General features: G+C 38.4%; 1 protein-coding gene across 1 annotated transcript in view; it reads right to left on the bottom strand.

Annotated features, from left to right (window-relative positions):
• Positions 1-26982, bottom strand: part of USH2A (usherin) — a 414223-nt gene that overhangs the window by 24658 nt on the left and 362583 nt on the right. The window contains exons 62-63 of the mRNA XM_035320952.1: positions 3316-3543; positions 760-2276 (exon numbers count right to left, since the gene is read on the bottom strand). Coding sequence (XP_035176843.1) covers positions 760-2276; positions 3316-3543 — 1745 coding nt within the window. The remainder of the gene's footprint in view (positions 1-759; positions 2277-3315; positions 3544-26982) is intronic.

A 26982-nucleotide genomic window follows, 5' to 3' on the forward strand; every position in this document is an offset into this window, starting at 1 on the left:
TGGGTTTTTATTTTTTTTTCAAAGCAGAGTTAACATCTGCAGGAATCAAGTGATCAAAAATGTCTTAATTTTGATGATATGAGCCAAAATGATGATTCATTATAAGAGATGATTTGGATATCATTTGAGAACTGTATCATCACTAACTTCACTCTATTACTCTTCTCTCTTTGGATTTAGATTAGTTATATGTAAATAGTAGACAGACTTATCAACCATGTAACACACACAAATTATGCCTACACAAATATATACGGAAAGGTCAGGTAAATAATTAAGAATTAGTGGGGAAGACATTACTTCAGTATCAAGTGTGTTCTTTCGGTAGCTGAGTCCTGTATAAACACAAGTCGCTTTTTTTTCAGTTCAAAGGGGCAAGCATGCTCCTGGTGTGACTCTGCTGATGGTAACTCAGCTACTCTGCGAGTGGCTAGCTAGCCAGTCTTTGGTCTAACCCCTAACTATGTCAGCTAAAGCCCTATTTATCCATGAATGTAGATGGCTTGCAAAGATTCACAAGAACATTACAGCTTTTGGAGTCTGTAACAGGGTACTGAGCCTGTATCAATTAAAACCCAGGTCAACCCTATGCACTTCATCAAGATGATATATAGCTGGGGTTACTATAAATTTAAAAAGTCCTGTTTTTATCATGTGCATTTTAGGAACTAAAATCCAGCTGTTCCAAAGCTGGTCACTTTCAAGCTCACTGAATCACTTTGCAGCATTCATTCAACATGCAAAATCTTCCAGGCTTACCTACTGTAGGGTTCTAGCCCTGCCACTATGTATGATCGTCTCACAAACGATGTATGAGATGCATCAAAGTCAACTCTTCTCTTTCCTGTTTCAGCAGGCTTGTGGATGGAGACTGTATAATTTCTAATGTCACCATTTACTTTGATAGGAGGATCCCAGGCCACCAAAATCTCCTTTGAGGACCATGCCTGCAGCCTAGGAGGCAACATCCCAGATGGAGCAGAAGGGTTGGTTTTTATTTGAGCTGATGGGCTGGTCACACTCCCTTGACTGTTATTTGCAGTGACAGTGTAGCTGTACTCCATGCCTGGTGTTAGGGTGAAATCAAGATAGCGGGTTTCCAGACCTGAGTAAACAAGAACACCATCCCTTCTTAGCTCGTAGCTTGTGATTTTACCATTGGGGTTAGCTGGACTTTTCCATGTGATTTCAATTGACTCCGAGCCCATGACAAGCAGCCTGGGAGCTTCCATATTTAATGGTGGGGCCTCCGTGGTCATCACTGACTGGAATATACTTGATGTGCAGCCCCCAGCAGTACAGGCAACCAACGCAAAATCATACTGTGTGTAAGGCTGCAGATTAGAAACCAACATCTGCAAGTTTTTGCCAGGATAATACTCTTCATTGTTTATTTTCAGTATGTACTTGGTGATATCTCCATTTTGTATTTGGGGAGGTGCCCAGGATGCATTAACCTGAGTGGCACTGACAGCCTGCAGAGACGGTGGATCCACTACTGCAGGTGCTGCTTCCAGTGTCCGAATTCCAGCTGGTTCACTGGTAGAGCAGCCACCCATTGTACAGGCAACTATCGCATAACTGTACAGAGAGTAGGGTAGTAAGTCTTCATCCGTGTAGTTGAAGGTAGCAGCATCAAAGCTGAAAGGGTAGAGAGCATCATTTTTTAGGAGCCTGTATGACTGAAGAATACCGTTGGGCTGTGCTGGGGCAGTCCATGAGATGAGTACCGTATGGGGGTTATCTGGTGCTAAGGATAACCTAGGGGCAGCGAGACCTTTTGGGGCAGTTTGACTGGTCCTTGCCACAGTCCAGGAGCTGTCAGTGTAGCCTGCTGCATTCCAGGTGCGTATTTTATATTCATATCTTGTCCATGGCTGCAAACCTTTATCATTATATATGAATGCTTTACTTTCAGTGTTATATTCTATGAAAACAATTTTCTCGTCTTCCATCGTTGCTCTGTACCCCGCAGTATTTTCTTTTGTGCATCTGTGAATAACCTCATAGCGAATTATTTTTCCATTCGGATTAATTGGCTCCAACCAGCTCAGCTCAATGTTGGTAGCGTTCACTGCCTGGATTACAGGTGCCATCTGAGACACTGGAGGTGCTTCATCTGTTCGGACTGGCTGGGGCAGAGAACGAGTGCAGCCTGCCGCATTGCAAGCTTCCAGTACTAAGGTATACATCGTGTATGGCTCAAGGCGCCTAAAGAGGAACTGGCGAGATAAACCACTATATTCCAGGTTGTCATCACTGAAAATATTGTAGGTCTGGAAAAAAAAAAAAAGAAAGAAAAAGAAAGAAAGAAAGAAAGGAAGAAAGAAAGAAAGGAAGAAAGAAAGAAAGAAAGAAAGAAAGAAAGAAAGAAAGAAAGAAAGAAAGAAAGAAAGAAAGAAAGAAAGAAAGAAAGAAAGAATAATTTAATGAAGAGATGGGACAGAAGCCAGAATAAAAGGACAAAAACCTATAAATTTACAATGTTCAGAAACAACCTGTAGATGAGACACCTTAATCTTTGCAACAGGGTAAGGGCTATTACCCAACCATCCAGTAGCTGACTTTCTTACTAGTAACAAACACCACACAAACAGATCATTGATACAAACATAATGTTTTTATCCTGTTTTCATGATTTATCTTTTTCATTTTGGATGTAGTAATAAATCACCTTGCGACACTTTTCATTATGTTTGTTTGTTACCAAGTTTCATTGCCAGGTTTTCCTAAGCTAGCACGAAGCTTCCTGCAGACTAACTATGGCTTTAAAAACTAGTTAGCTAACACTTTAAAAAGAAAACAAACAAAAAAAAACTCATTAAAACAAACAAACAAAAACAAAGCAAACAAAAATAAAACATAGTTGCAAAGTTTGCAGGTAAAGGTTTACAATCAGATTAAACCATTGAGTTAAAAGAAGTCCTGAATTTCAGAACAGCATTCTGTCAGACCCAGGGTTTCTAGAAAGGCATTTTGGCGATGTCTAGAGTAAGGGGAAAGGCTAAAGCTAACTCAGACAATGAGCTTTCATGCATAGCTTTCTACCCATTAAAAGAACAGTTTGGTTCACTGTAAATGAACTTTTGCAGTCAGGGGGTAGCACAGGAATGTTAATTATCATTTGAATATAACCACAAGCAGACAGTGCTCACAGAGTGCCTTGTGCTTACGTAGGACTTCTGTCTTATTTTAAAGTATAATGCATTTGATTGAGTCCTTTTCAGCAAAATAATAATAATAATAATATGATACTCAGCATTTCCTTCTTTTTTTTGAAAGAAGTGTCAAGCAAAGTGTCAAGACGGAGCTTACCTTAATTACGCCATTGGGTTTGGAAGGCTCTGACCATTTCAGCAACAGAGCCCTGCCGTTCTCTTTCTTTTCCACAGTGAAGTTGCTCAGGCCACTGGGTGAAGCTTCCAGTGTGCGCACAGATGTCCAGGGGCTTGAAACCTGTCCGGCATTGTTTACAGCTACGACATGAATATGATATGTCGTGAAAGGTTTCAATCCAAATAAATGAGCCTGATGCTTTGTTCCCTGAAGCAAGAATACAGATGTTTGAGTTAGTTAAAAAAGTAATCAGCATCTGTGCTTTATGTCACTTGGAAAATGAGGTCTCAGCTCTGGGTCTCTTCTGACCGCTTTGCAGACTACCCCATCTGGTTATCAGCATTTTTTTTTTTGGTGGGTTTCCATAGCTGAACCCTGAAAAGAAACTCTTAGGATTTTCCAAAATATTTATCATTATGGTGGAGCCTTTGGAGCTGTATTCTGAGGAGTCCTACTGTGTCCAAACCTCAGCTAGCAAACAGCTCAGAGTTTGTTCAGCACACATTAAGCTTTGCTCAGAATATCAGAGGGCTTGATACTCTGATGGCACATGTTGTAAAATGTGGTATACAAATGGTTCTAGCCTCTACAGAACCCTTTCACATCACACACTGCGTGTGCAGAATGACATTTGGCAGGCACACCACCATGTACCAGCTACTCAGAGCATTGAAATCTGGATTGACAACGGTGTTTCCAGGAGCACAATCTCATTTCCTTACTGAAAACAAAACCCTTAAAAGTGGGGTGAAAAAAATGACTGGACAGAGAGAGAGACTAAGCTGTTTTTGATATCCCTGCTTTGTCAGGAAGGCCCATGAGGCAGAGAAGAGGCCGGACAGGAGGCACACAGCCACCCACAGCACCCACCATAGCACAGGGCCAAGCCTTTCTGGAAGGGCAGGGGCCCACTGCTGCCATGTGAGAGCCCTGCCAAGCTCTGGGCCATGTAGTGGGTGAAGGATGGACAACAGCTATGGAGAGAAGGGACCACTGGAACTGTGGCTCGACCCAAACAGCATCTGAGAAGGACCTAAACCGGCATGGGCATGAGGCAACCCCACCCTCCGCACCGCCTGAGGAAGGCAACATGCCCACAGCACTGCTTCCAACAGCCGTGGAAGGAAGGTAGCTAATAAAGAAGGTGAATAGCACCTTTCAGTACGAGATTCTTCAGACTTGTTTCAGCACAGCAAGGAAAGGGATGGGATGATTGCTGATATATTTAATTCCATTTTCAGTTACGCTTTTGCATTAATTACACAAGATATGGAGAAGGGGAGGGCAGGAATTCAGCTTCCTTCGTGTGGCAGAAAGCTACAGTCAATTTCCCTCCTTCAGTAAGTTGTATTAAGTTGTTAAATGCTAACACTTAGAATCGTTTAATATTTAAACATTTGTTAGGCGATCAGACTCAGAAACAAATTTTAAAGAAATATTAATTTATTTTTTTTAAATATTAAAAGTTAGGTCATCAATATTTAAATAGTTATTTCCTCACAACAATGAGTTAGTCTTTTAGATAAATATAGCACAGCATTTGAATGACCATTATGAATATTAAAGCTGAAGATGCCACAAGTACAGATTATAAACATACTTTTCTGATAAATGATTCCTTTTTCTGTTAAACAGGGCAAACACTAGCAAGATTAATAATGCAAAAAAGTATAATTCTTTGTTAGGAATTCCCAGTCATCACTGCCAAAAAAAGCGTAAGCCCAAATGCAAATAGCAATCACCTCGAACAGATTATATATAAAAAAGCTCTGGCTGCTGTGGGACATTTAGAGATATCTTTTGTCATAAGAAACATGGAAAGCATGTGGGCTATAAAACAAAAACATATGTATATTGTCAATAGCAGCACCTGTTCAATTACAGTTTATTTCAGTATGGAGAATTTTGTTCAGCCCCTAGATGGCAATACTATCAAACACTTTTTGTAACATGAGTGCTTAATGATTAACAACGCGCGTTCAGTCATCCAACATACTCAAGGCAGCCATTAAAAAAATAACAAAACTGATTTCATTATAGATTCTTTTAATAAACATTTATGGCTTAGATCTTTGAAAGTGGAAGCGTTCAAACTGCCATAGCCAAAAACCTATAAGGCCGAATGCAAAATTATGAACTGCAGGTTAAAGAACAGAGCTCAAATTGAAGTTCATGCTTAGCATAAAAATCTGGCATCAGAAATTATGTTGGCACAAAACATGATTAAAATTAGCTTTACAATTGGATGTGGTCTGTATTAATAGTTTTTATGAGGACAGTTATCTATTAGGTTTTCAAAACAGAACTTTTAAAAGACTAAAATTTACATTCCACAGTTCGAGGGTGGAGAAGGGAGGAAGGGAGCATGCCACATTAAATTACTGCCCCTGAACTGTTACACAGGGACTCTCAGAAGGTAAAACACATAATTACAAACATTGTGCAAAAAGCAATGGCCCAGCTTTCTAATCACCTCCATGATCAGGCTGGGCTTTTTTGACAACAGTGCTACAAAACACTTGTTTTTTATTATTTTTAAACAAACAAAAAAAAGACATATTTTTCATCACACTGTACAGTCTTCCCTCTAAACTCTAAGATTTAATTATTTACAATCCTCACCACCCTTTGAAATGAAACAAGGATGGAGGGATTTCCTTGCTTGCAGATCACCGTGTTCTCTGGAGACTGCTAAACCATTCCTTCCAGGGATGACTTTTATCCCTGGCTCCTATAGATACTTCTTGAAGAGCAAACGGTTTACATGTATTTTTGTTTTGTTTGGTTTTGAAGTAAGCTCAGGGGACGTCCTCCCAGAAAACGAAGCCATGCTTTCTCCCCCTGCTCTGCTGCCATTGCCATCTGTGAATTTACTCAGCTCAGAGGCTGATGCTAAAAAGAGGATGGATGGTAGTCTGAATGATTAATTTTAAGAATTATGTAATGTTCTAGCCTAGAAATACCAGCCTGCTGGAATGATAAAATACAAATAGAAAAACAAACAAACAAACAAACAGAAAAAAAAAAAAAAAAAAAAAAAGGAAAAAAAAAAAAAACAGTTTGCAAAGGATAGCCCTTTGGCTTCAATGGACAGCTGTACACACTTAAACAGGCGCAGGATCACAGTCCTTGCATGGAATATTCTCCTAGTCTTTGTTTGCAAAGCCATGAACTCATATATCCCATGTTTACACACTGCTAACAGGACAGATTTCATTTACCATTAAAAGCAAGCCAACAAAATAAAATTTTAATGCAAACATTAAGATGTTCGTAGCCCAAGACTGACTGACCATGAAAGCCAATGGACTGCAATCCCAAGCCCTCCTTTCTCTGTTGCCTGTTGTGAAACAGTCTCACTCATTCAGCCATTAAATTAAGAATAACCTAGTTTTTAGGCATTTAACTGTGTGCACTCTTGCACTCCTCCTGTAAGGCCCATTCTTTTAATGTAGACCTTACAGACATGGATTCCTGAGGCATCCCATACTGCAGCTCAGAGCCCAGCTGTGAACCATCCCTAGGCTTGTCCCGTTCCTTTTGGTGGCACTGACAGCATCTCCACTGTTCCATGCAAGACAGCAGCTTTGTTTTTGTTGTGTAAAATGATTTACAGGCTTCCAGTGGCAGCATAAGCTGTTAGCAACAACAAATACACTTGTTGGTTAATTCCACGGCTCTAACTGTAAATTAGGATAAAAGTTATTTAAAACAAAACCTTGTTTTAACACATTTTCAAAGAGTAAAACAAGAGAACACGAATCATGAATAATATATCCATCGAGATTTGCTTCAGATTGCCTTTTTTGTTTGTTTATTTTTTAATTCATGAGCACAGAAGTCACTTAAAGTCTGGAAGCAGATCAGCATACTCTTTCATGCTTCTCAAAGGCGGCAGCACCCGGGATGCGAGATGCTTACCTTCCCCACCACCCCTCAGTCCCCTCCTGGGCACGGGAATGGCTGTGCAGCTGTCAGGAGTCTGAGAGGTTTACCCTGCCTACTGTGATTGCTGCCGACTACTTGAAGTGCCCCTAAGGTGGCAACAGGGTCAAGAGGTCTTTGTAGGTTGAAAATGATCAAAAATTAGCATTGATCTGTAGCTGTCAATAATACTCTCTGCAGGTGGACTCCCTGCACAAATGTTTAAACTGCATAAAACTACACAACCTAGTCATCTTTGAATCTATTGATCTGATGAAGAAGCACTTTCCAGTGTTGTCACTCAGGGCTTTTCCTCTTTTTTTTTTTTTTTTTTTTTTTTTTTTTTTTTTTTTTTTTTTTCAAGGCAGGCCAGCTTACCCAGGTGCCCAGGTCTCAGGGCATGCATTCCAAACCTGATAGTCACATCAGAAGAACACTGAACCTCTCAAGAACTGCCCAACATGCAGCTTTGGTATCTGTCTCTTCAGGGGTCATCAACATTCAGCAAGTCATCACCCAGTTGTGTCAAGGTGAGGCTCTGGTTTCTTTTTTCTCTCTGTTGTCTTGGTACAGTAGCCCCTGTTCAGCAGGTATCCTAGATATCTGATGGAAAAGCTAGCTCATTTTTTTCTGTGAGCATCTAACTAAACTTGGTGACATTGGAGACTACCACAGTGCTATGGTACTGGTGGTACAAGGATCCAAACCTGTTATTTCATAACTCCCAGTCATAAATGATGAAAAGGTAACTCATGGTGACATTCCCTTTTCTATACAAGCAGAGATGCTGAACTCTCCCTGGATAAGGGAGGAGGAACCTATGGTCTCCTAGTACTCAGAACATTAGTCCAACCATCCTTCAATGTGAGTTTTCAATTTCTCCATCAAGGAATCCAAACAGATTCCTCCACAAGTGATAGAAACAGCTGGGAATATTTGGGGTTTTACAAAGATCCTCAATTCATCCTCACCTTTGACATTATCTGTTTTGCCAGTTCCCCAACTTATCCAGATCCTTTCCATTTTCTGTAAAGCACTGGGAGGAGTACTTCCACTTTGATGAACCTCTGATGTTAATGCTTATTTCCCAGCGTACCTCTTAGCCCCTGCCTTAACCCTCATAATTGCAGAATTCTTACTCATTTGCAACCCCTAACTTACCCTTTGGGTTGCCTGCCTTCTCATGCTTGTCTCATGTACACTTTTTTTTTTTTTCCTTTTTAAAAATCTACTCTAGTCCTAAAGCCTTATGCTTAAATTCACAAGGATATAACTTAATGATACACAGGTAATCTATGACTCCAGTCCTTTAGCAGTGTGGACTGGAATATAAATTATTCCCAAGATAGCACTGAAAAATCGCAAAGGTAAAGCAAACAGAAACCAATGTGTTACTTATTTTGCCAGAAATTATCGTGCTAAAAGTGACCAGAATTTCCATTTTACCAGAAACTGATGTTGCACTATTTATTTTCCTCCCCATTTGTGTAAAAATTAAATTTAGATTTTTCATTAAAATATTTGCTAAGTTTCACTTCAAAAATTTTACATTTTAAGAACTTCTTTGCATTTTGTTTTAGAATTTTAAAAGTGCCTTTCAGCACATATTTTTCATTTAAAATCATTATTGTAACAATTGATGTTACCCTGCAACAGCACTAACATGTACTACACTGGTGGTGATTTTTATGTGTAAATTATTATGGCACATAGAAAGCAAGTATTATAACAGAAAATGAAATAAACATTTAAAAATTGTTTAAGGTTGCAAAGCCAGAAGTTACATTAGTAACTTAGTAAATGTAAAATCATTTAAAAATATTTTTTGTCAAAGGATTATTCTTCCAAATTGTTTTTGATAAGATGAAAAGGGAATCTTCCTTTCCCAAACTGAGATGGGTCAATGCAGTCTTTTCTTTCTACAGTGGCTAGCAAATTATATTAAGGGATTCATTATATTTGAGCTTTCTTTTTTATTTAGCAAATTGATTTTTTTGAAATAGAGGTTTTCATTTACAAAGTAAAGCGCAAAAGAGTCAGGAAACATTTTCATTGAAACATAGGCTTCGATTACATGCTCATAAACTATTCTTTCCTTGAGACCCCTGACAAACTTAAATGTTTTTTTTTTTTTTTAACTTTGATTTTTTTTTTTTAATTTGTTTTTAAAAGCAATGGTATTCTTGTCATCTATATCAGAGAACACTAGCTAGTTATCCTGCGATTCCGTGTGCCTGTCCTTTCTTAGGAGTACCATGCTAGCAGCTTTTTATTTAATAAAAAAACAGTTTGCACCCCTTGTTCTACTCAGCACATAACAATGATTTTGTATGTCAATACTCTTACTGGAGTTTGCAGACTATGCCAGTGAGAAATCTTTAGAAAAAGCAGTCATCTAAGTTTAAAGAAGTCTGCAAACCACAACAATTAGTACCTGATGTACAAGTATTACATTGCAATTCATTTTTCTCCTCCTTCCTGGCAGAGCATGTGAGGAACTGTGAATTGCACACAGATGAATCTGTTGAGTGGCTCTGGTGCTCATTTTCACAGCAGACAGCTTTCTTTCCTGGCACACCTGGACATCTGGGGACATACTGCAGCCTCAGCGGGAACTGCTGTCCCCAGCTTTGACTTGAAAATAAAGCACCAAAAAGAAAACGAGGAGGCATTGCACAGCAGAATGACTCCAAGCACATTTAGCCAGCTGCATTCAGTCACTGTGCTGACTTTTTGGGAGTAGTACACTTTTAAACCACCAGCAATGTCACACGTCGGATGGTAAAACTTCAAAAAAAACCTCTTTGGGCAAAGTCAACACTTCAGTAGCCTGTTCCATGTCACTTCTGCAAGGTTTTATTTTATTTTTTTAACATAAGGGCAAACATCTTATTTAAAATTCATCTAACATCACTGAGTTCCACCTTCTCAAAAACGTATTTGCAGCTGTATTTGTCTAATTTATACTAAGAACCATTGAAATCAAAAAAGAGATTTTTCTGCATGACTAAAAAAGTCAGATAAGCCAAAATATCAATGACATGACATTTCACTACAGACACTGTCTAGGGGGTGATGTCTACATTTTTTCCTAACATTAATATTTTATCTCCTACAACACTCACAAGACCTACTGTATAGTAAACCAATAGTTTCACATCTTCTTGGATTCTTTTCCACTTTTAACTGTTTATCATTCCTTGTAATGAGAAAGTGATGGAGACAGAAAGATAAAAAATGAATACCTGACAGGACTGCTTTCCCCAAACTTTGCTTTGGTCAGTTCAAATCTGCAATCCTTACTTTCACTGAATGAGACTTTTTGCTTTAAATAGTCATTTTGGATATGAAGAAAGTTTCTCTTCAAAATAAGAGAGAAAAAATATATATTTATTTGCGATTAAAAAAAAATATGTGATAAAATACCTGAAGCCCAATGAAAAACAATTGCATGCTTAATCTGGAATATGCACATACTCATCAGTACACTGCAGATCAGGCAGTATGTCAAGTCTGTCTTGGTCACGAGGGGAAGGGGAATCACTCTTTGGGTGTAACCTAGGGGAGAAATGTTTCCTCAGGGAAGCTGAAGGGTTGGCAAAGGCAAGCACAAACTCTGGCTGGGGTTTATACCTCTGCAGTTACAACCAATATATTCACACAGACAAACTCCAGGAGTATGTTTAAGGCAGCACCGCAGGTTGGGGTGCCACTGCTTGTGAACATGGAGGAGCAGTGTTCCTCTGGCTTTTGTTCATCTGTGGCCATGGCATGAGAAAGGAAAACCATGGCTGCACTAACAGAGTGGCTAGAGCCTAAGGGCTCAAACCTGTAAGTGGTAGGGGAATTGTATCCCTTGAGTGTAAGCGGTGCTAATGTTATAGTTTTCCTAATGCCATAAGCTGTATTTTCCATTTGATTTACTGGCTGATGGCCAGAGTGATGCTTTTGTCAGAACAGACACAATTGGGACTGCCACATCAGTGCTGGTGGTGTCTTCCCAGCCTCATACCTTTTTTTCTAGCAGTGTCCAGAATGGCAAGTGTTGCACAGAACTTTATAATTTTAAGTCAATGCAATGAAACCATGAACGTTTTTGTTGTTATCCATAAAAAAAGTATAATTTATACGCCTGAACTTTTCATCTCAAGGTATCATGTGGCAATCAGTTTTGCTTCACTGTAGAAAGAATGTGCCCTTGTCATTATCAAATGTTTTGCCTTTTGGTTTTATTTGAAGTTTTTGCTATTCAGGCATTCACATTGCCTTTCTAGGACATTCATGACAACATATATCTGAGCCATAAGCCTTCTTCCTCAGCTCCTTTCAAATTACATCATATATGATATTATAAAGATACGTGTCTCTGGACTCTTTAAAACTTCTCTCATCTGATCTTAAAACAAACTGGGCATAGTACCACGTGATTGTTATTTTCTGTAAAATGTAAAAAAGTTCACTATGGGGTTTATATAGGTGCATAGACTATGTATGGTGCATATGATTTTCCTCTATAAAAAAAAAAAAAAACAAAAAAAAAAAAAAAACAATTACCATTTTTTATTTGTACAGCTCAACAACCATAATGGGAAAAAAAGAAATGAAAAAAAAAAAAAAGAAAAAAAAAAAAAAAAAAAACAGTTTGAAGAAAATCTTTACGGAGATTTGTACAAGGACAATCTGAATCTTAATGCAGATTGCAGGTGAACTCCCACATCAGTTTCCTTGAAAATGCCACTGAATGTCAGTTGTGCTCCATAAAATTAAGACTTTGCAGTTATATATGACTTTTCATCCCAGGATCTCACATCATGTTACAAGCATTAATTAATTAAGTCTCAGAATATCCCCCTGTGTTACCATGTGCAGCTTCAGGAAACGATCATGATTGTTTTAGATCCCATTTTACACAGGTACGTGAAGACGTGTCATATTATTGTTAAGTGCAGGCTTATTTTATTCCCTTTTCCCAATCATTCTGAGTCCTTGTCTCGTTCACCCAACACTTGCAAAAAAGAGCAGTTCTAACTGCTGCTAAGTAGAGGAAGATAACACAGCCTCAAGGCAATTCACAGCTTTAAATCCCTGCTTTCTGCCAACACAATGGAAAATAAAGGCAACATTTTAAAGGAGACTAAAAGGTTTTTACTTCCCACCGTTTTATTCTTTTTTCTCTGCCCTGTACCAAACAGTCCGTGCTTTTCATTCCAACTTTGCCTGCTATGTGTGTCATCACTTCTGAGAGATAATAAAAGGTAAGCAGAAATAATTTATTTAGAGCTACATTGTGAAGGCCAATGATTAGTCTGAATCTGTAGCTAAGTTAAAATTTCACCCTTCAATTTGACAATCACGCCTAGCAGAAGGCCAGAAGCAGCTTATGCAGGTTGGGATGCCCGCTCACTCTCCTGTAGCCAGGGAAAAGCTTGGCCTTTACTCTTTTGAGTATTAGCAGAGGACATTGATTGGACATATGTTTAGGTGTACGCTTTGAGGACATACTCCTCAGCAAAGCACAGCTTCCCATATGAATACTGACAGGTTCAGCAGCACTCTGACACCTTCCTTCCTGCACCTGCAGGAAGTTTGGAGGAGGGCATTGCTGCAGAGGGTCCCTGCCCCCACTGATCACAGGAGCTAGTGGAAAACCTCAACAAGTAGCTTGAATAGCCCCTGAGACCAATGGAAAGAGGAACTAAAATCTTGTTTTGCTGTTGCAGCTACCATGGACTCTGCTGCTGCTGACATTAACAGTAATTTGAAGACTCAGAATTAACACTACACCAAGAGAAGAGATGAAATGGTGGCAACAAGAAGAAAAAGTGGCTGTAGGGTTTTGTGAAATAACAGAAAGAGAGGCTGCTTGCAGGTTTAGTGTCTTGAAACCAAGTGAACCTGGTGGATAGATGAACTTCCAGACTGATCTTCAGATCTTCAGATCTGTATGATCTTCTGATCGTAGAGATACAGGCCTATCTTAAGGCTCCTGAAGCACACGGACTGACACTAAATTCATATACATACACACAAAAGCAGACAGATAAAAATGCTACAGAGTGAACAGGAAAAGCAGATAGCTGGCATCATTTTAAAATGTTAATACATAAATAAAACTAAATATTTAATTATATCTTTTCATGTTTTTCTACACCCATTAGACCCTTCCAGTGTGGCTTGGGCTTCTCATTGCAAGTCTTTTGCAAAATGAGAAGAAAGTCTGCGCTATTTGTAACTTGCACTAGTGAGATGCACTAATCAGGAAAGAGATGAAAGACATAACTATTGAAAGATTACTTGATAGCTACTGAAATATAAATTGTTTTGTTCAGATTCTTTATTTTCCTTGGATATTTAAATTACTTGGGGATTTTAAATAAATCACTAAGCCAACAGGTATATAGTAAAGTTTAGTACAAAACAAATTGTGCTGGTTTCAGGATTGAGAATGCCTTTACAGCAAGTTATTGACTCCAGCATATTAACTTGTAAATCCACTAGTTTCACCTTATCATCTATTGATCAGATGCACATACGTGTGTTATAAATGAGCAATCCAAAAATAAATTAGTAGAATTTAATCATTTGGGGCCAGACTTGTCACAGTTCCTATATTTAGGCACAAAACCTGCATAGCTAGTGTTCCCAGTATCTCTCTGTAGTCTGTGCAGAGAAAGGGAGGTTCCTCCAAAGGGAAATCAGTGTGGTTTAAAATTTCCATTAACACCCTGAAATCAAATATCATTACAAGAGTTTGATAACAAAGAAATTGAAAGTGTTTGATGATTCTATGTATGGCCAGAAAGTCAGAAAAATGCAGTACAGTGAAGAGCTGTTGCAAGTTTTTGTCTCAGAGATGTTCTGTTTTAAAGCCAGATGTTCTCAGCTCAATTTGTACTCAAAGGGGGTACTCTACTGAGCACCAAACCAAATACAGCTAAAGCAATTATGTTACCTGATTTTTCTTTTTCTCGTTTGCACTGTCTTTGTTCAATCTTTTAGGCCAGGACTTTCAAGTAACATTAAGCACAGCACTTAAATATGTCACTGTCTTAAGTTACAACTATAGTATAAATCTCGTGATCTATTGGTACATGCTGGGTCTAGCATTTCTAGCAAAGACTAGGATTAGAGAAAATCTAAATTATCATCTGACTTGAGCCCCCGAAGAGAAAACAATAAAAAATAATTTTATGATGCCATAATGACAAGAATAATACTTCACTTCCATTGCAAAAAGACGTCTTCCAGATTTCTCATTAATTCTTTTTTAAAGCCTATTGAAATGTAAGAACTCTGCAAAGTTTCATTCATTTTGTTTGTGCACAGTAAAGTTTTCTTTATAGCAAAAATACAGAAAATTTATCACTGCAAGGAATCCACTTAACTCACTCTCTTTTTATATTAAATCTGCATTTGCAATTCTGATTTTGTGAGACAATTGTAAACTTGGTGCCTTTGTGCAGCCACCAGAGTAGTGTTTCCACACTGCATAGAGGATTTTACTCAGGCTAGGAACTCTGCTTGGGATGGGAAAAAAAAAAAAAAAAAAAAAATCAATGCATTCAAACCTGCAGTAAATGGATTTCATATAAAAATACTTGGAGAAAAATTCAGAAGCAAAATGAATAACGATTTGCAGTGTTTCCTAGTAGATTAAGTAGATACTGGTGCCTCTCTTCATCTTCCTGTTATGAAGATATGACTCCTCAGAGACCTTTTGGCACACACAACATGCACTCCAGGTGTCTCGTTCAGCTGGACCATACCCCAGCAGTAACATCATTTACTACATTAGTGCTCTGTGACCACAGAAGTGTTTAGAAGACACTTGCTCTACATAAAGAAAAAAGTGAGGCAGCCATGGGTTTGTTATAAAAAGAAAAAAAAAGAAAAGAAAATAAAAAAAAAAAGACATCCTGCAGCTGCAAAGCCAAAGAGCTTAGGGGAGGATCCTGTGCTGCAGGGCCACCTGTGGCTCTTGCAGCAGTCATATCTTGTCTTAAGAGGGCATCTAAGCGTGTTTGTCTACCAAAGTGTGTGTATGCTCTGTATGCATACCAACACAGCCCTCAGTAATTTAAGACCTTTAAAGAACATAACCTGACTGGAGTACCTGCTTGTTGTAGGGACTGCAGTACTCACAGAGTATCTGGAAGTAGAAATAGCTCCTAAAAAATCTGAAGAAGGAAGAAGTTTTCTATTAGAACCTCATGATGGGAGTTAATTCCTGCTCCTTAACTCACTGGTCACAGTCTGTCAACATGTTCTTAGAAAGGAAGGCTTGTGAAAGGAAAGGAAGGGAGAAGGAAGCAGTTTCCACAGGTTTGGTGGAGGGATTAAAGCAGCCTACGGCTGCCAGAGGCATAACAGATATTCTTTGATGGCCTAAAGTCTGTAATATGGCACCTGCTAATAGGGTGAGAAAATTTTTCTCTGTATCTGGTAGCAGCTTTGGTGAGTGTTCTTTCTGACAGCGCTTCACAAGAAGCAACCTTCTCTCCATCCTCACCATTTTTCTTGGCACTCATAAAGCAGTTTAATGAGCTCATATCTTCCAAATCTTCCAGCAAGTCAGATGCTGTTGGAGGGACAGAGATTTTATTTGATGAATGCTAAAGAAATTGATTTAAAATTACAATATAGCTTTTACAGTTAAACAATAAAATCCATCCATTATGGGGTGCATGTGAGGAGAGTACAGTATACCCAGATGTTCCACATCCCATTTATCATGCCTTTCTGTAACTTTGGTCAGTTATAAAGTTCAAGATGCTGAGGGAACTACTTGTACTTTGTGATGGGACAAAGTCATAAATTGGACTTTGTTTCCCCCCTAATGCGGATTACATGTATGTAATCCAAGCGTTGTACTTAGGATGTCTTCAGAGTACCATCCTCACAAGTCTACTGCTTTTGCCTTCAGCTTCTTTGGAAACAAAACCAACCAACCCACCATGAATTACTTTCTGTTTTGGATCTATGATCACGCTGCTACTGAGAAGGTGGATGGACAGATACAAAGACTGTTCTGAACTTTATCGAATCTGATTAACTGCCTGGTTCTGGGTGAATTTACATTTGTCAAGAGTAAAAATCTCCTGTCATCTTTTCTCTATTCCCAAAGACAGGTGAGATCTTCACAGGATTTCAGAAACCCTGGCTCAGAAACGTCACTAATTTTGAAGGCAAATGCAAGAGCTGCCTGTCAGTTCATTCACCGACCAGCCAACCAAGTCAGCTAACTCACTGTCTCCCTTTTCCCATTTCTCTGTTCGGCACCACATATTTCTGTTTTCAACACTGGCAAATGCATTTCAGCCAGCATGGTGATCTGGCAGGAGCTGGGCCAGGGGAGGTGGGGAGCAGAACCCTCTGGTTTCCAGCAGTCACTTCTACACACTGATACACACCTCCCGCAGCACAGTGGTGTGTGCTTGGTCAGCCAGATCCCAAACTGGTAACACGGCTACTTTATTTTACCCATAGGTCTGGCCACACAGGAACAATTAAAGTCTGCCTGCGGTTTAAAGTAGAAGCGGTCAAACTCAAAATTCTGAGTAGTATCTATTATGAACTCAAGTGGTTTTTCATTTCTGCTTGGATGTCTCAAGAATTTTTTCCTTTATCAACTAGTTAGATGAGTGTTTCTTAAATGAAATCTCGCTAGCTAATTATTCGCTTTATTTACTATTTCATCTTCACATTGCGCAACAAATCACCAGAATCATTCAGTAATGCATCTGCTGACTGGATAAGTATTTCATTTCATTTCCCATAATAAGTTACAGCCATTTAAAAAAAAAATAAATAAATTTAGGATTGTTAACTCTGTAAGTAAAATTCACAGTTTTTGAGTTTTGACACCATTTTCATAAATGCTTTTCAATTCTCCAAATATTCTGAAAAACAGTAAGTCCTATTACGATCCAAAAGGAAGACAAAACAAAATACAATAACCAATGCTTTAGTTTAAAAAACAGCCTTTTTTTTTTTTTTTTTTTTTTTTTCAATACCTAGTTAACTTTACAGTTAATGTGATGGCAAATTTATATCCCTCCATTGTCACCTATTCAAAATGCATCGGAATATGGACTATTTTTCCCATTTTTAAATCTCCATCAGAGCCTGTGGGAGAACTGGAATAAATAAGCAGCCACGTTTTCCCATACTGGAAAAGTTCCAGAAGGGAAAGGGCTCTTGACATTACAGAGCTAAAGGAGTTTTCAAGACACTTTCTATTTCCATACTCATTCTTTTGTATGCTAGGTTGCCTGCCATTATGTTTATGTAATTCTGACAGTGTTCTTAATGACACACTAACAGATTGTAAAACACGCTGCTGGCATTTACTTGTTTTTTATATTTTTAAAACAATGTCCTTCATGTAACAGTAGTTAAGCGCGGCAGAAGGACATCATTAGAGCCATGGTTAAACTGTAATTTACACCATTAGGAAGGCAGGAGCAATTTTTATTGCCTGGCAATTTTCTTGCTGAAATATTTGGACCATATGGCTCAATTTGTGTAATAACCTTAATTTCAGCACCCTTCAGGTCTGCCTCCATCTCCTACGGAATGGTAAAATGCGGTTTAGCAGAAAAGGCAACTGTCTATACTTAGAGAGTTGAGATTAATAACATGTCACGTCCTGTTTTTGGTGAAGGAATTCGAACAGCAGCCAGATGGTATCTCTACAAATAACTGTCAGGGGTCTTGATCTAATCAATACAATGTATTAATACATCTCCCCTCGCTGCTTCTCGAGGGGCTAGCGTGCAACATCTGGAAAGATTGGGGGGACCGCCAAGTAGAAAGCTGATACTTTTCAGAATCAAACTGAGCCCAATTAATTTTTCATGTATACTTGATAACTGTTTCATAATGAGCTATGCGTCTTGACGGAGTTAGGGTTGGCGGCATGAGCGGCTTGTGCTTCCTATCCCCATTCAGTCCACTTACGGAAACCAACCCATTAATCAAACTATCTGGCATAAACTGAAATCTCAGCTCAGCAAGAGATCAATAACCATCCTTAGGAAAAAAAAAAAAAAAAAAAGAAGAAGAAAAAAAGAAAGCAACAACAAAGACCCCACCACAGAACAAGGCTTTAGTTGGCGAAAGTATCCAGCCATGACATTAGTAATTACTTTAACAAAAAACAAAACTCAGAACCACACTTACCTGACAGGCACCTATAACACAGAATTTAATATTAGCTTCCTGTCAGAAAGTAACATTTAAGTCCATTAAAAATACACTGCGATTCTGCTTTCTAGATACAGAGGCCATCTGGCCCCTATTCACCATAATTGCTATTATAGTCTGAAAAATAATATTTATATAGTGCTGAAATTAACAGAGAGGCACACATTCCCTCTCCCAAAGAGCATACTGTTGATAAACTCATGTTTTAGAACTGCACAAGAATTAGGGTCTTGCCCCCTAAAAATAAAAAGAGCGCAGCAAGATTATACATGCATTCCAGTGCTTTTTGTAAAGTCTGAAAGAAGAAGAGAGTGAGGTCACTTGGCAGACAGAAAATGGGAAACTGCAACAAGCATAGGGGAGACCAGCTTGAATGAGGCTGTGAAGCTGAGTGATGGGAATGGATTCAAAAGGGAGCAGTAAAGAGAAAGGACAGCAGGTCAGCTGAGAATACTAAACTTATCTTGTGTAGGACACCCAACGGCTGTTTGATGAGAATGACTTTGGTGACTGTAGACCTGGATTAGATTCAAATGGAGTCCCTAGTGGTACAAGGCTCTATATTATATTACCAATCCCTTGAGTCATCTGGCTGGTTCTTTGGTTCTTGCTTTTTTTTTTTTTTTTTTTTTTTTTTAAATAAAAGGGGTAGGATTCTGTGTTTATTAAATTTCACAATGCTTGTAAAAAATCCATATAAAGTATAAGCATATGACACTTCTAGGTCAATTTCAATAAAAGACATTGTCTGTGGAGGGGAGTGGGGTAGGGAAATGGGGTGGGGGTGGGGAGAAGCCTTTCTAATTTTCTGCTGAAGAACTCCTGTATCTGTAGCTGTTGGACATGACCCTGGGGGTTTTAGGAAGCTGCCCTATGACTTTACCAACAAAGAGAGTTATCTTGGAATGGCCTGATATTTCCACATAAGAATGTTGGTTAAAGGTGAATTAAAATCTAGTCAAATCCAATGAAGGATTTTTAAACACATATCTAATTTGAAAAACAATTGTACATACTGCCCAGCAAATTTCCTTCTCCATTTTTATTTCCTACTTATATATGAAAAAGCATCTGAGACTTACCAAAACCTTATTTTTAAAGCAGATTTAGTGCAATCAAACACAACATGCCACAGAGAGAAGAATATAGCCCTTATATTATATCTTCTTATCAAATTATACTTTAAAAGGTGACTATTTGTGGGTGTGTTTAGTTTACTTTATCTTTACAGATTAAAAAACATCCTGCCAGTAGTGATTTTCTACAGCACCTGATAAGCTTGTTTTCATTTCCACAACTCAAATACAAGACACATCATAAAGAAAAGCATAAATAGAAAGCACATATAAAAAAGCACCTATATAGAGAAACAGAATATGTAGTATATATACAATCTAATTTTAAGCATCTATGTTTAGGCTTTGTCACGGAGTCACTGATTCTCTTATCACTGCAGCTGCACAAACTATTTTCACCACTTCCAAACTGCTGCCCAACACCACCTTTCTGTCACAGGGTACGATCTTTTAAATCTGCCCACCTGTATAATCCCATTACCCTTACTTGCTTCCATTGAGTGGGTTAGGAAAGACCAGCTGATTTATCAGCTTAAAATCAACCACCTTCTTTGGACTGACACAAGCCACTAGGAGCACAGAAGTATAGCAGAGGTATGCAGTCTACTGTGAAGAGCTGCAGACCAGAGGCGGTAAATGCCCATGCTTTAGTTCTGGAGGTTTCACAGTTATAGGGAGATTTATGCTCCAAACTACGTTAGATGCCTGAAGTCAGACATTGTAAATATCCCTCAGAAGACCTAATTATACACGTGTTTCACTCAGCAAAAAAGACCTGTGGAATGGGTGAAAACTGGATCCTGCACAAGGAGAAACCCAAGGATAAAATACACCAGATATTTCCAAATAGGGAACTGATTTCTGTGTAGAAAAAATTACCTATTGATCTAGACACTCTGGTCTAGTCAATTGACTTTCTCTGCAGCATAAACTGACTCCAGGAACTTCATGGAAGCTGATGCTATTTGAGCAGTCTAAAGACCGCTCTCATGCCCATCAGCACATGGCTCTACAGATTCGCTTTGCAACAACAAAAAGAATATCCCTTATATCATGAAGAAAATGAGGAAACTTTAGATTATTTATTTGGGAATTGAAGTCTTATTTCACAGAACAGACTGACAAGGAAAGATTTAGTTATAACTGAAATTATGTTTGAAGAAATAGTGAGAAGAACAGAAAAAAGATACAAAGATTGTGAAATAACTACTTCTGAAAGAGACTATATTTTGTTTTTCATTGTGTTTAAAAAGTACTGGCATGAAAACACAAGATTGGACATATTAGTGAAAACTGTCATGAGATGTGGAATCTGTCAGCTGTGGATTACTTATAAAAATCTACTTCAGTTTGGTATTTGAGTCACATTAGTCATAAATCACATGGACTGTGTGATTAGGCATGGACAAACACAATCCTATCAAGTTTTACTTCTGGTCCAAAATTTTTTCAAAGGGCAAAGTTAGGTTAACTTGATGTTGCACACTGAATTAGGGAGAAAATATTGAAGAAAAACTATAATGAAATAAACTCCCTTGCTGTAACCTTCAGTAATTCCAACCACCAGTCACCTGACAACATAGTAAGACCTCACAGATGCCAGATAAACCTTTCGCTACTACCCCACATCCTAATTCACAAGGATTCTTTAATTCTTGGCAGAGCTCCACCAGGGTCTAAAGTTATGTTTCTATGGCTGCTGAAAGCATCCAGGGAGTCACTGAAGTGGCCTTGGTTACAGCAATGATGGTATAAATAGAAGTGGCTGGATCTGGAGTCGCTCTCTTCCTCTCTCCCTGTTCTCATCCAGTTCTATTACCACAGTACTTCAAAATCAGTGAAGTTGTGCAACAATCCCTTTCATCCTTTCTGCTCTAATTAGGCAATTCTACATGTCTGTCTTGATAGGTGGGGCTTACTGAAGCACTTAATCAGTTTCTGGAGGGGCATCATAGTGCCGATCCAAATGCTTATTTAAACAGAGCTGTAGTGCCAAAACCAGCATATTCTGCAGCAGCATGGAAACAACAGAATCTGTGAGACACAGATTGCCTCGCACACTTTTTTTTTTTTTTTTAATCAGCCTTCAACATGAAGGAGCACTTGTCCTGTATTCATCCTGTGCAAGCTTAACAGGCGTTAGTCCAGAGACTAAAGCACAGGAAGCATTTTATATTATTGGGCTTTCCTGGCAAATAAAACAATTACAGCAGTTCCAGTACAAGCCCTTCCTGAAACTATGCTAACGAGGCTCTGAGTCTTAAAAACTGCATTTAAATCAAATGATTCATTTGCAAACCCATCACATATAGCACACACGTGGTAGGTGTGGGTCATTTCATTGGAATTAGAAAGCAAATGTCTCTATACATGAGAGGTCACCAGTTGTTGTAAGTTAAAATCTTTTCCAGTGTTAGGCATAATTAAAATACTCTAACAATGGTTTCAGTAATTTAAACATTGCAGTATTGTTGTAATATTTTTCTAGGCTTCAAGAGTTCACAATTGTTTGGTCCAATCAAATCTGGGAACACTGGAGAAGTTATCACCCATCAAGGTAATTACTTTCAAGTTGAAATAATTACTCCATCAATGTTAATGGTCTTTCAACTTCAATAAAGCACTCACCTGCCGATAATCACAGCTAACCTCTTGCTCTCATGCAATTCCCTCTCTATTTAGTGGGTTATATTACAGCCGTTAGAGTGGTCACTTGTCCTGAACAGCTGCTGAATTTCACTTTGATCGGCTGTGAACCATAAAAAAATTAGTCATCTGTGTATGATTTCCCCCTAACCCAGAAGCCCTTGCATAGCTAAGGATCTGATCTTTTGGCTGTACTAGGGCACTGCTGGAGCAGCCATCTTGTTTCTAGTTGGGGATACTTTCCACTCGCTAACAGCAGCACAGGAGCCTAATTAACTTTTGCCCTCCACTGCCATTTACAGCTTTCATTCTTTGCTAAGTAGCACATATTCTGAATTTATGGCTTGTGCAGGGATTCCTCCATTTACTCTCCTCTTGTTTTCTTACAGTACAGTCCACTTCCCAGGTATCTGAAACAGGAATGTATAAAAAAGTTTTACTGGTCTCTCTCTTTGGCATATTTTTCTTGTGCCTGTGGTCTAAACTCCTTCTTCTATAAGGAAGTTTTCATGTACAGTCCTGCATATTGCATTTCTGAATAATGTCATGTACAAGGAAGTTAATAACCAAGTGGTATATCACAGCCAGTGTTTCCAAATGCTCACTAGAGGATACAGAAATGAAGGATCACACACAGATGTATTAAGTATTTCTGAATGTGATTAATAGAATTGAGCTAACTCTGGATGCAAGATTGCAGAGGTCTGTAAAATCCTGCATAGTGGCCTTGTCTATATGGCAGTACTGGCCACTTACGATTATTTCCAATATATGTTATATAGAGCTTTACGGTAAGAAGTCTTTATTTTTTTTTTAATTCTCATTGAATACTTAACATACAAATTATTGTTTGGTTATTAAAGCAAAATCATGCAAGCCAAAGCCTTATTCTCCTACCAAGGCCTTTATTATTATTGCTATTCTGCAATATGTTTACAGATTTGCCTACCAGAGATGAAGCATCTGCCAAGAGAAGTTTGGCCAGTGTAGTTATATACCATCTCCCCAAATAATGTAAGGTAAGCCAACATATGTTCTCAACTGTTAGCATAGCTGCATCCAAACCAAGGGCTTTGCTGGTGCAGTGATATCAGCTGAGAGAGATATTAATTTTTTACAACCTAAGTTGACTAAGGTATGCCAAAAAAGCCTGGTAGGATAAATTTGGCATGAGGGCTTCATATTGCAAAACACCATGTGAGTAGACCTGTGCTTCCAGGTAGGTACAGATGTAAGATTCTCAAGGAATAAGGCCTGCAATGCACACACCTCTTTCTTACATCCTGCAACAAGCACACTGTACTTTTCATCACACGCTGCTGAGGCAGGCTTGACACCCAGGCCTTAATTCTACATAACAACAGGGGGTACTGCTGAATGCAGGCAGGGTTTTCATTTACAAACCTCACCTCTGGATGCTTTTTGCTTACTCTTGTCCTTCTCCAAGCATTCCAACAGCTCCAAGGAAACATCCAAATGTTTTAACCTCATGGCAACATTTGACACACAACAGTTAAACAGCTCTGGTGCTTTGCTGCCATTTGCTGGTACTGGCTTTACTATGAAATCAGCTGTGGGTGCTACATTGACAAACTTAAGCCCTGTGCTCAGAAGAGGGAAACGTCTTCTTTGACAACCTAGTCATTTTATGCAGGGTTCTGTAAATGAGAACTTACTGTCAATCCATTCCCCTGTAAACACGTCTGTCTTACATTAGTGTTGTCAACAAGGCACTAAATATCATTCTCCCTTTAGAGGGTTAAAATGTTTCAGGAAAACACTGTGGAAGCAGCTTGCACTATAACCAGTCTTGACTTGACTTCGTTCTGCAAATAAACCAGAATGTCAGTTTAACTTTCTGTTGCATACCATCCGTCACTACACTCCTGGCCAAGCAAGCTAGGGAGATGGGTGACACCACTCTTTAACTGCAAACCATCAAAATGGCTCATGTGTACATCATCTGCTGCTTATGCTGCAGGGAGATCCTCCTTCGTATGAGTGGCAGCAGCTTTTACTCTCAGAATGGAGTTCTCATTTTTATCTCCATAGGCAGTGCAAAATTTCAAGGGATCGTCAATTACATTATGGTACCAGACAGCCATAACTTTGACACGTTAATACAAATACAGATTAATGCACCTTCAATGAAGAATGAATAGCTGCAGTTTGGGAAGGTAGACTGGGTAAGTCTGTCAAATAGTATGAAAACCCATAAGATGCTTCTCACTTGGCTTTTGAAATGGATGGAAAAGAAGCTGCCACATTAGAACAGTCTGCAGTGGCAATTGCAAGTCCTTAATTTGTATCCTGCAGTGCCACCAGGATTGTATTTATCCTTTGGATTTTGGGCAAGAATTACATCCTGTAGCAGGCAACTGGGCTGCAACCAATGAGAGCAAGGGTGGGATCGGCTACCGTGATTCTAGCACTGCTTTTTCTCTGGAATAATCTAATGGGATAAGAATGGAGTCTAACAGATTAAATAAAGGACCAAACTCATTGCTCACTTAATACTTTAAGTCTTGCTTGTAACATGCAAGCTTGTGTGAGAGAATGACTAATGGCGTATCCCACGAGGGAGCTCCAATAGAGATGCTTTAGGAGATTAAATGATTTAGCTTAGTACCCCTGAAAGCTATATTTTAAAGGGGCAGAAGTTTAATCATTGGAATGCTAGTTCCTTCAATAAAATTACATTTTAATTAAAGTGTCTCATTCACAAAGCTACAGTTAAGGGTATATCAGCAATTTCATGATAAAACTCTATTTTAAAGGGGCTATAACTTTGAAAGTTGCTGTCCAGGTTTTCTCTTGTTAGGATAATTGACCTGACCTCCAAAAGATACGGTTGATAACAGAACTCTTTGCACTCTATGTCAATAACTTTGATTCAAAGCTTTAGCTGTTCTGTTAGATTCAGAACAGAAGAGGAAGGATTCAGATCTCAGCTCCTTGGTATAAATTGGCAACAACTCTATTGAGTTAATGTAGTTGCAACAGCTTAAAGTGAGTGCAACTGATGGAAGGGCTGTGCAGAAAGATTTCTCCCCAAATGGTAATATAATGTTTAAAAATAAAAGAGCATAGCAAAAACTAATAATCAATAAACAGTCATGACAAAGGAGAGTACAAAAAATGTGCAAGTCATCTTCACTGCAGCACTAGTAGAACAGACATGCATATGCTGCCAGAATGACATTTTGATTCAGGATAGTGTTTGGGGAAAATAAAGGATTTTGGAGTCAGGAAAATACTAATTCAGTAAATAATAGCTTGTTAATTTAAAAGGCCTTTAACTGATGCTGTTAAAGAAACACACTGTGGCAACATTATTTAAAAGGCCATTTTGGTAGGTTTTATTACCCACAACACAACCATCTTGGACATTTTCTGTTGTTGTTGGCATGCTTAGAAGGCATTGCAATGCATGACTAGCCAGGTCAATTCTGATGCTCAGCAACACACTGCATGCTGCTGAAGCAGAGTATTAGTAGAAGCCCTGTCATTTAAAATTTTAGATGTTCCATCACAGTTATGGTTGTGCTTTCTCTCTCTCTCTCTCTCTTTTTTTAAACAAGTTAAAGGAGCAAAATACAACCACCCAACCACCCTACTGAAATTCAATACCTTTAGAATTCCAATCTACTTTAAAAGTTAGCATACCATATAACGGAAATACAATTTCAGGCTTTCGGAAGCCAAGAGTACATTTTTCTATCATTCAGTTCAGAAGCAGTTTTTTTTTTATTATTTTTTTAAATTATTATCACTATTATTCTGTTTTTAGCCATCGAAGAAGCTAAACACTAAACTGTTTTGGAACTGTATGACCACAAAAGTACATAAGATTCCTGAGTTGGAAACTTCTCCCACATTTTCATATCAAGATTTGTCTAAGGAAGTTACTTAAAGGTTACTATAGTGGGTATTCCAGAGAATGTTCTTTAGGATCCTACATGAATGACAAACAGAATACTATTTAGTATTCTTAATTTGCTAATTAAGAATTTAGAGGAGTTCCAGAATTATCCAATGTTAACATGGCCTATGAATTTCATTTAGACAAAATTATAGGCTTATGGAGTTGAGGTGGCACTGCTGTGGAAACCTAACCTTATTACAACCACCTGAAACACCTAAAAACTGTTTTGGGGAGGATGCCAAATACAGTAGCTAACCTCATATACAGCACTGTAGTTCTATTCCCTCCCTATATGCTGTCTTTCTGTAGAAGGGCTAAGATGTAATATATAGATGGGAGGAGTAGTGGTAACTGCATTAACTACAACCACTTCTGTCACTGATTTGCATCATGTTAGTCAGTTCACAGAACCATCTGCCCTGTCTATCCATCCACATACCGAATAGGAATGTTATATTTATGGACAGTCATGTTTGTAAAGTCCTTTGAAGGGAAAGGTATCTTAACAGGACAAAGTAATGTTTTATTGTATGTAAGTGTAATGAAAGTAGATCTGCTTATATTACTAATGAATTATGAGGGGAATCTTTACAGAAGTGTATTCATGCAAATGCTTTGCATTTATGAACTATTTAATTACAAATGAATTCATTCAATTTATGATTCCAACTGAATTACAAAACTAGTATTAGAAACAAGCAGAGCATATTTTGCTGTTCTTTGTGCAGATTCCGTGAAACTATATTGACAATCAGACAAAGTATTCTCAGAGCAAGGCAGACAAAGTTAAATGTGTGCATTCCTCAAGACATGGCCTATTTATGTTTTTGAGCAATTGACTTGCATCTATCAAGGAATAGATATTAATGT

The sequence above is a fragment of the Oxyura jamaicensis genome, chromosome 3 (assembly GCF_011077185.1).
Source record: "Oxyura jamaicensis isolate SHBP4307 breed ruddy duck chromosome 3, BPBGC_Ojam_1.0, whole genome shotgun sequence".
In the NCBI taxonomy this organism is placed as follows: domain Eukaryota; kingdom Metazoa; phylum Chordata; class Aves; order Anseriformes; family Anatidae; genus Oxyura; species Oxyura jamaicensis.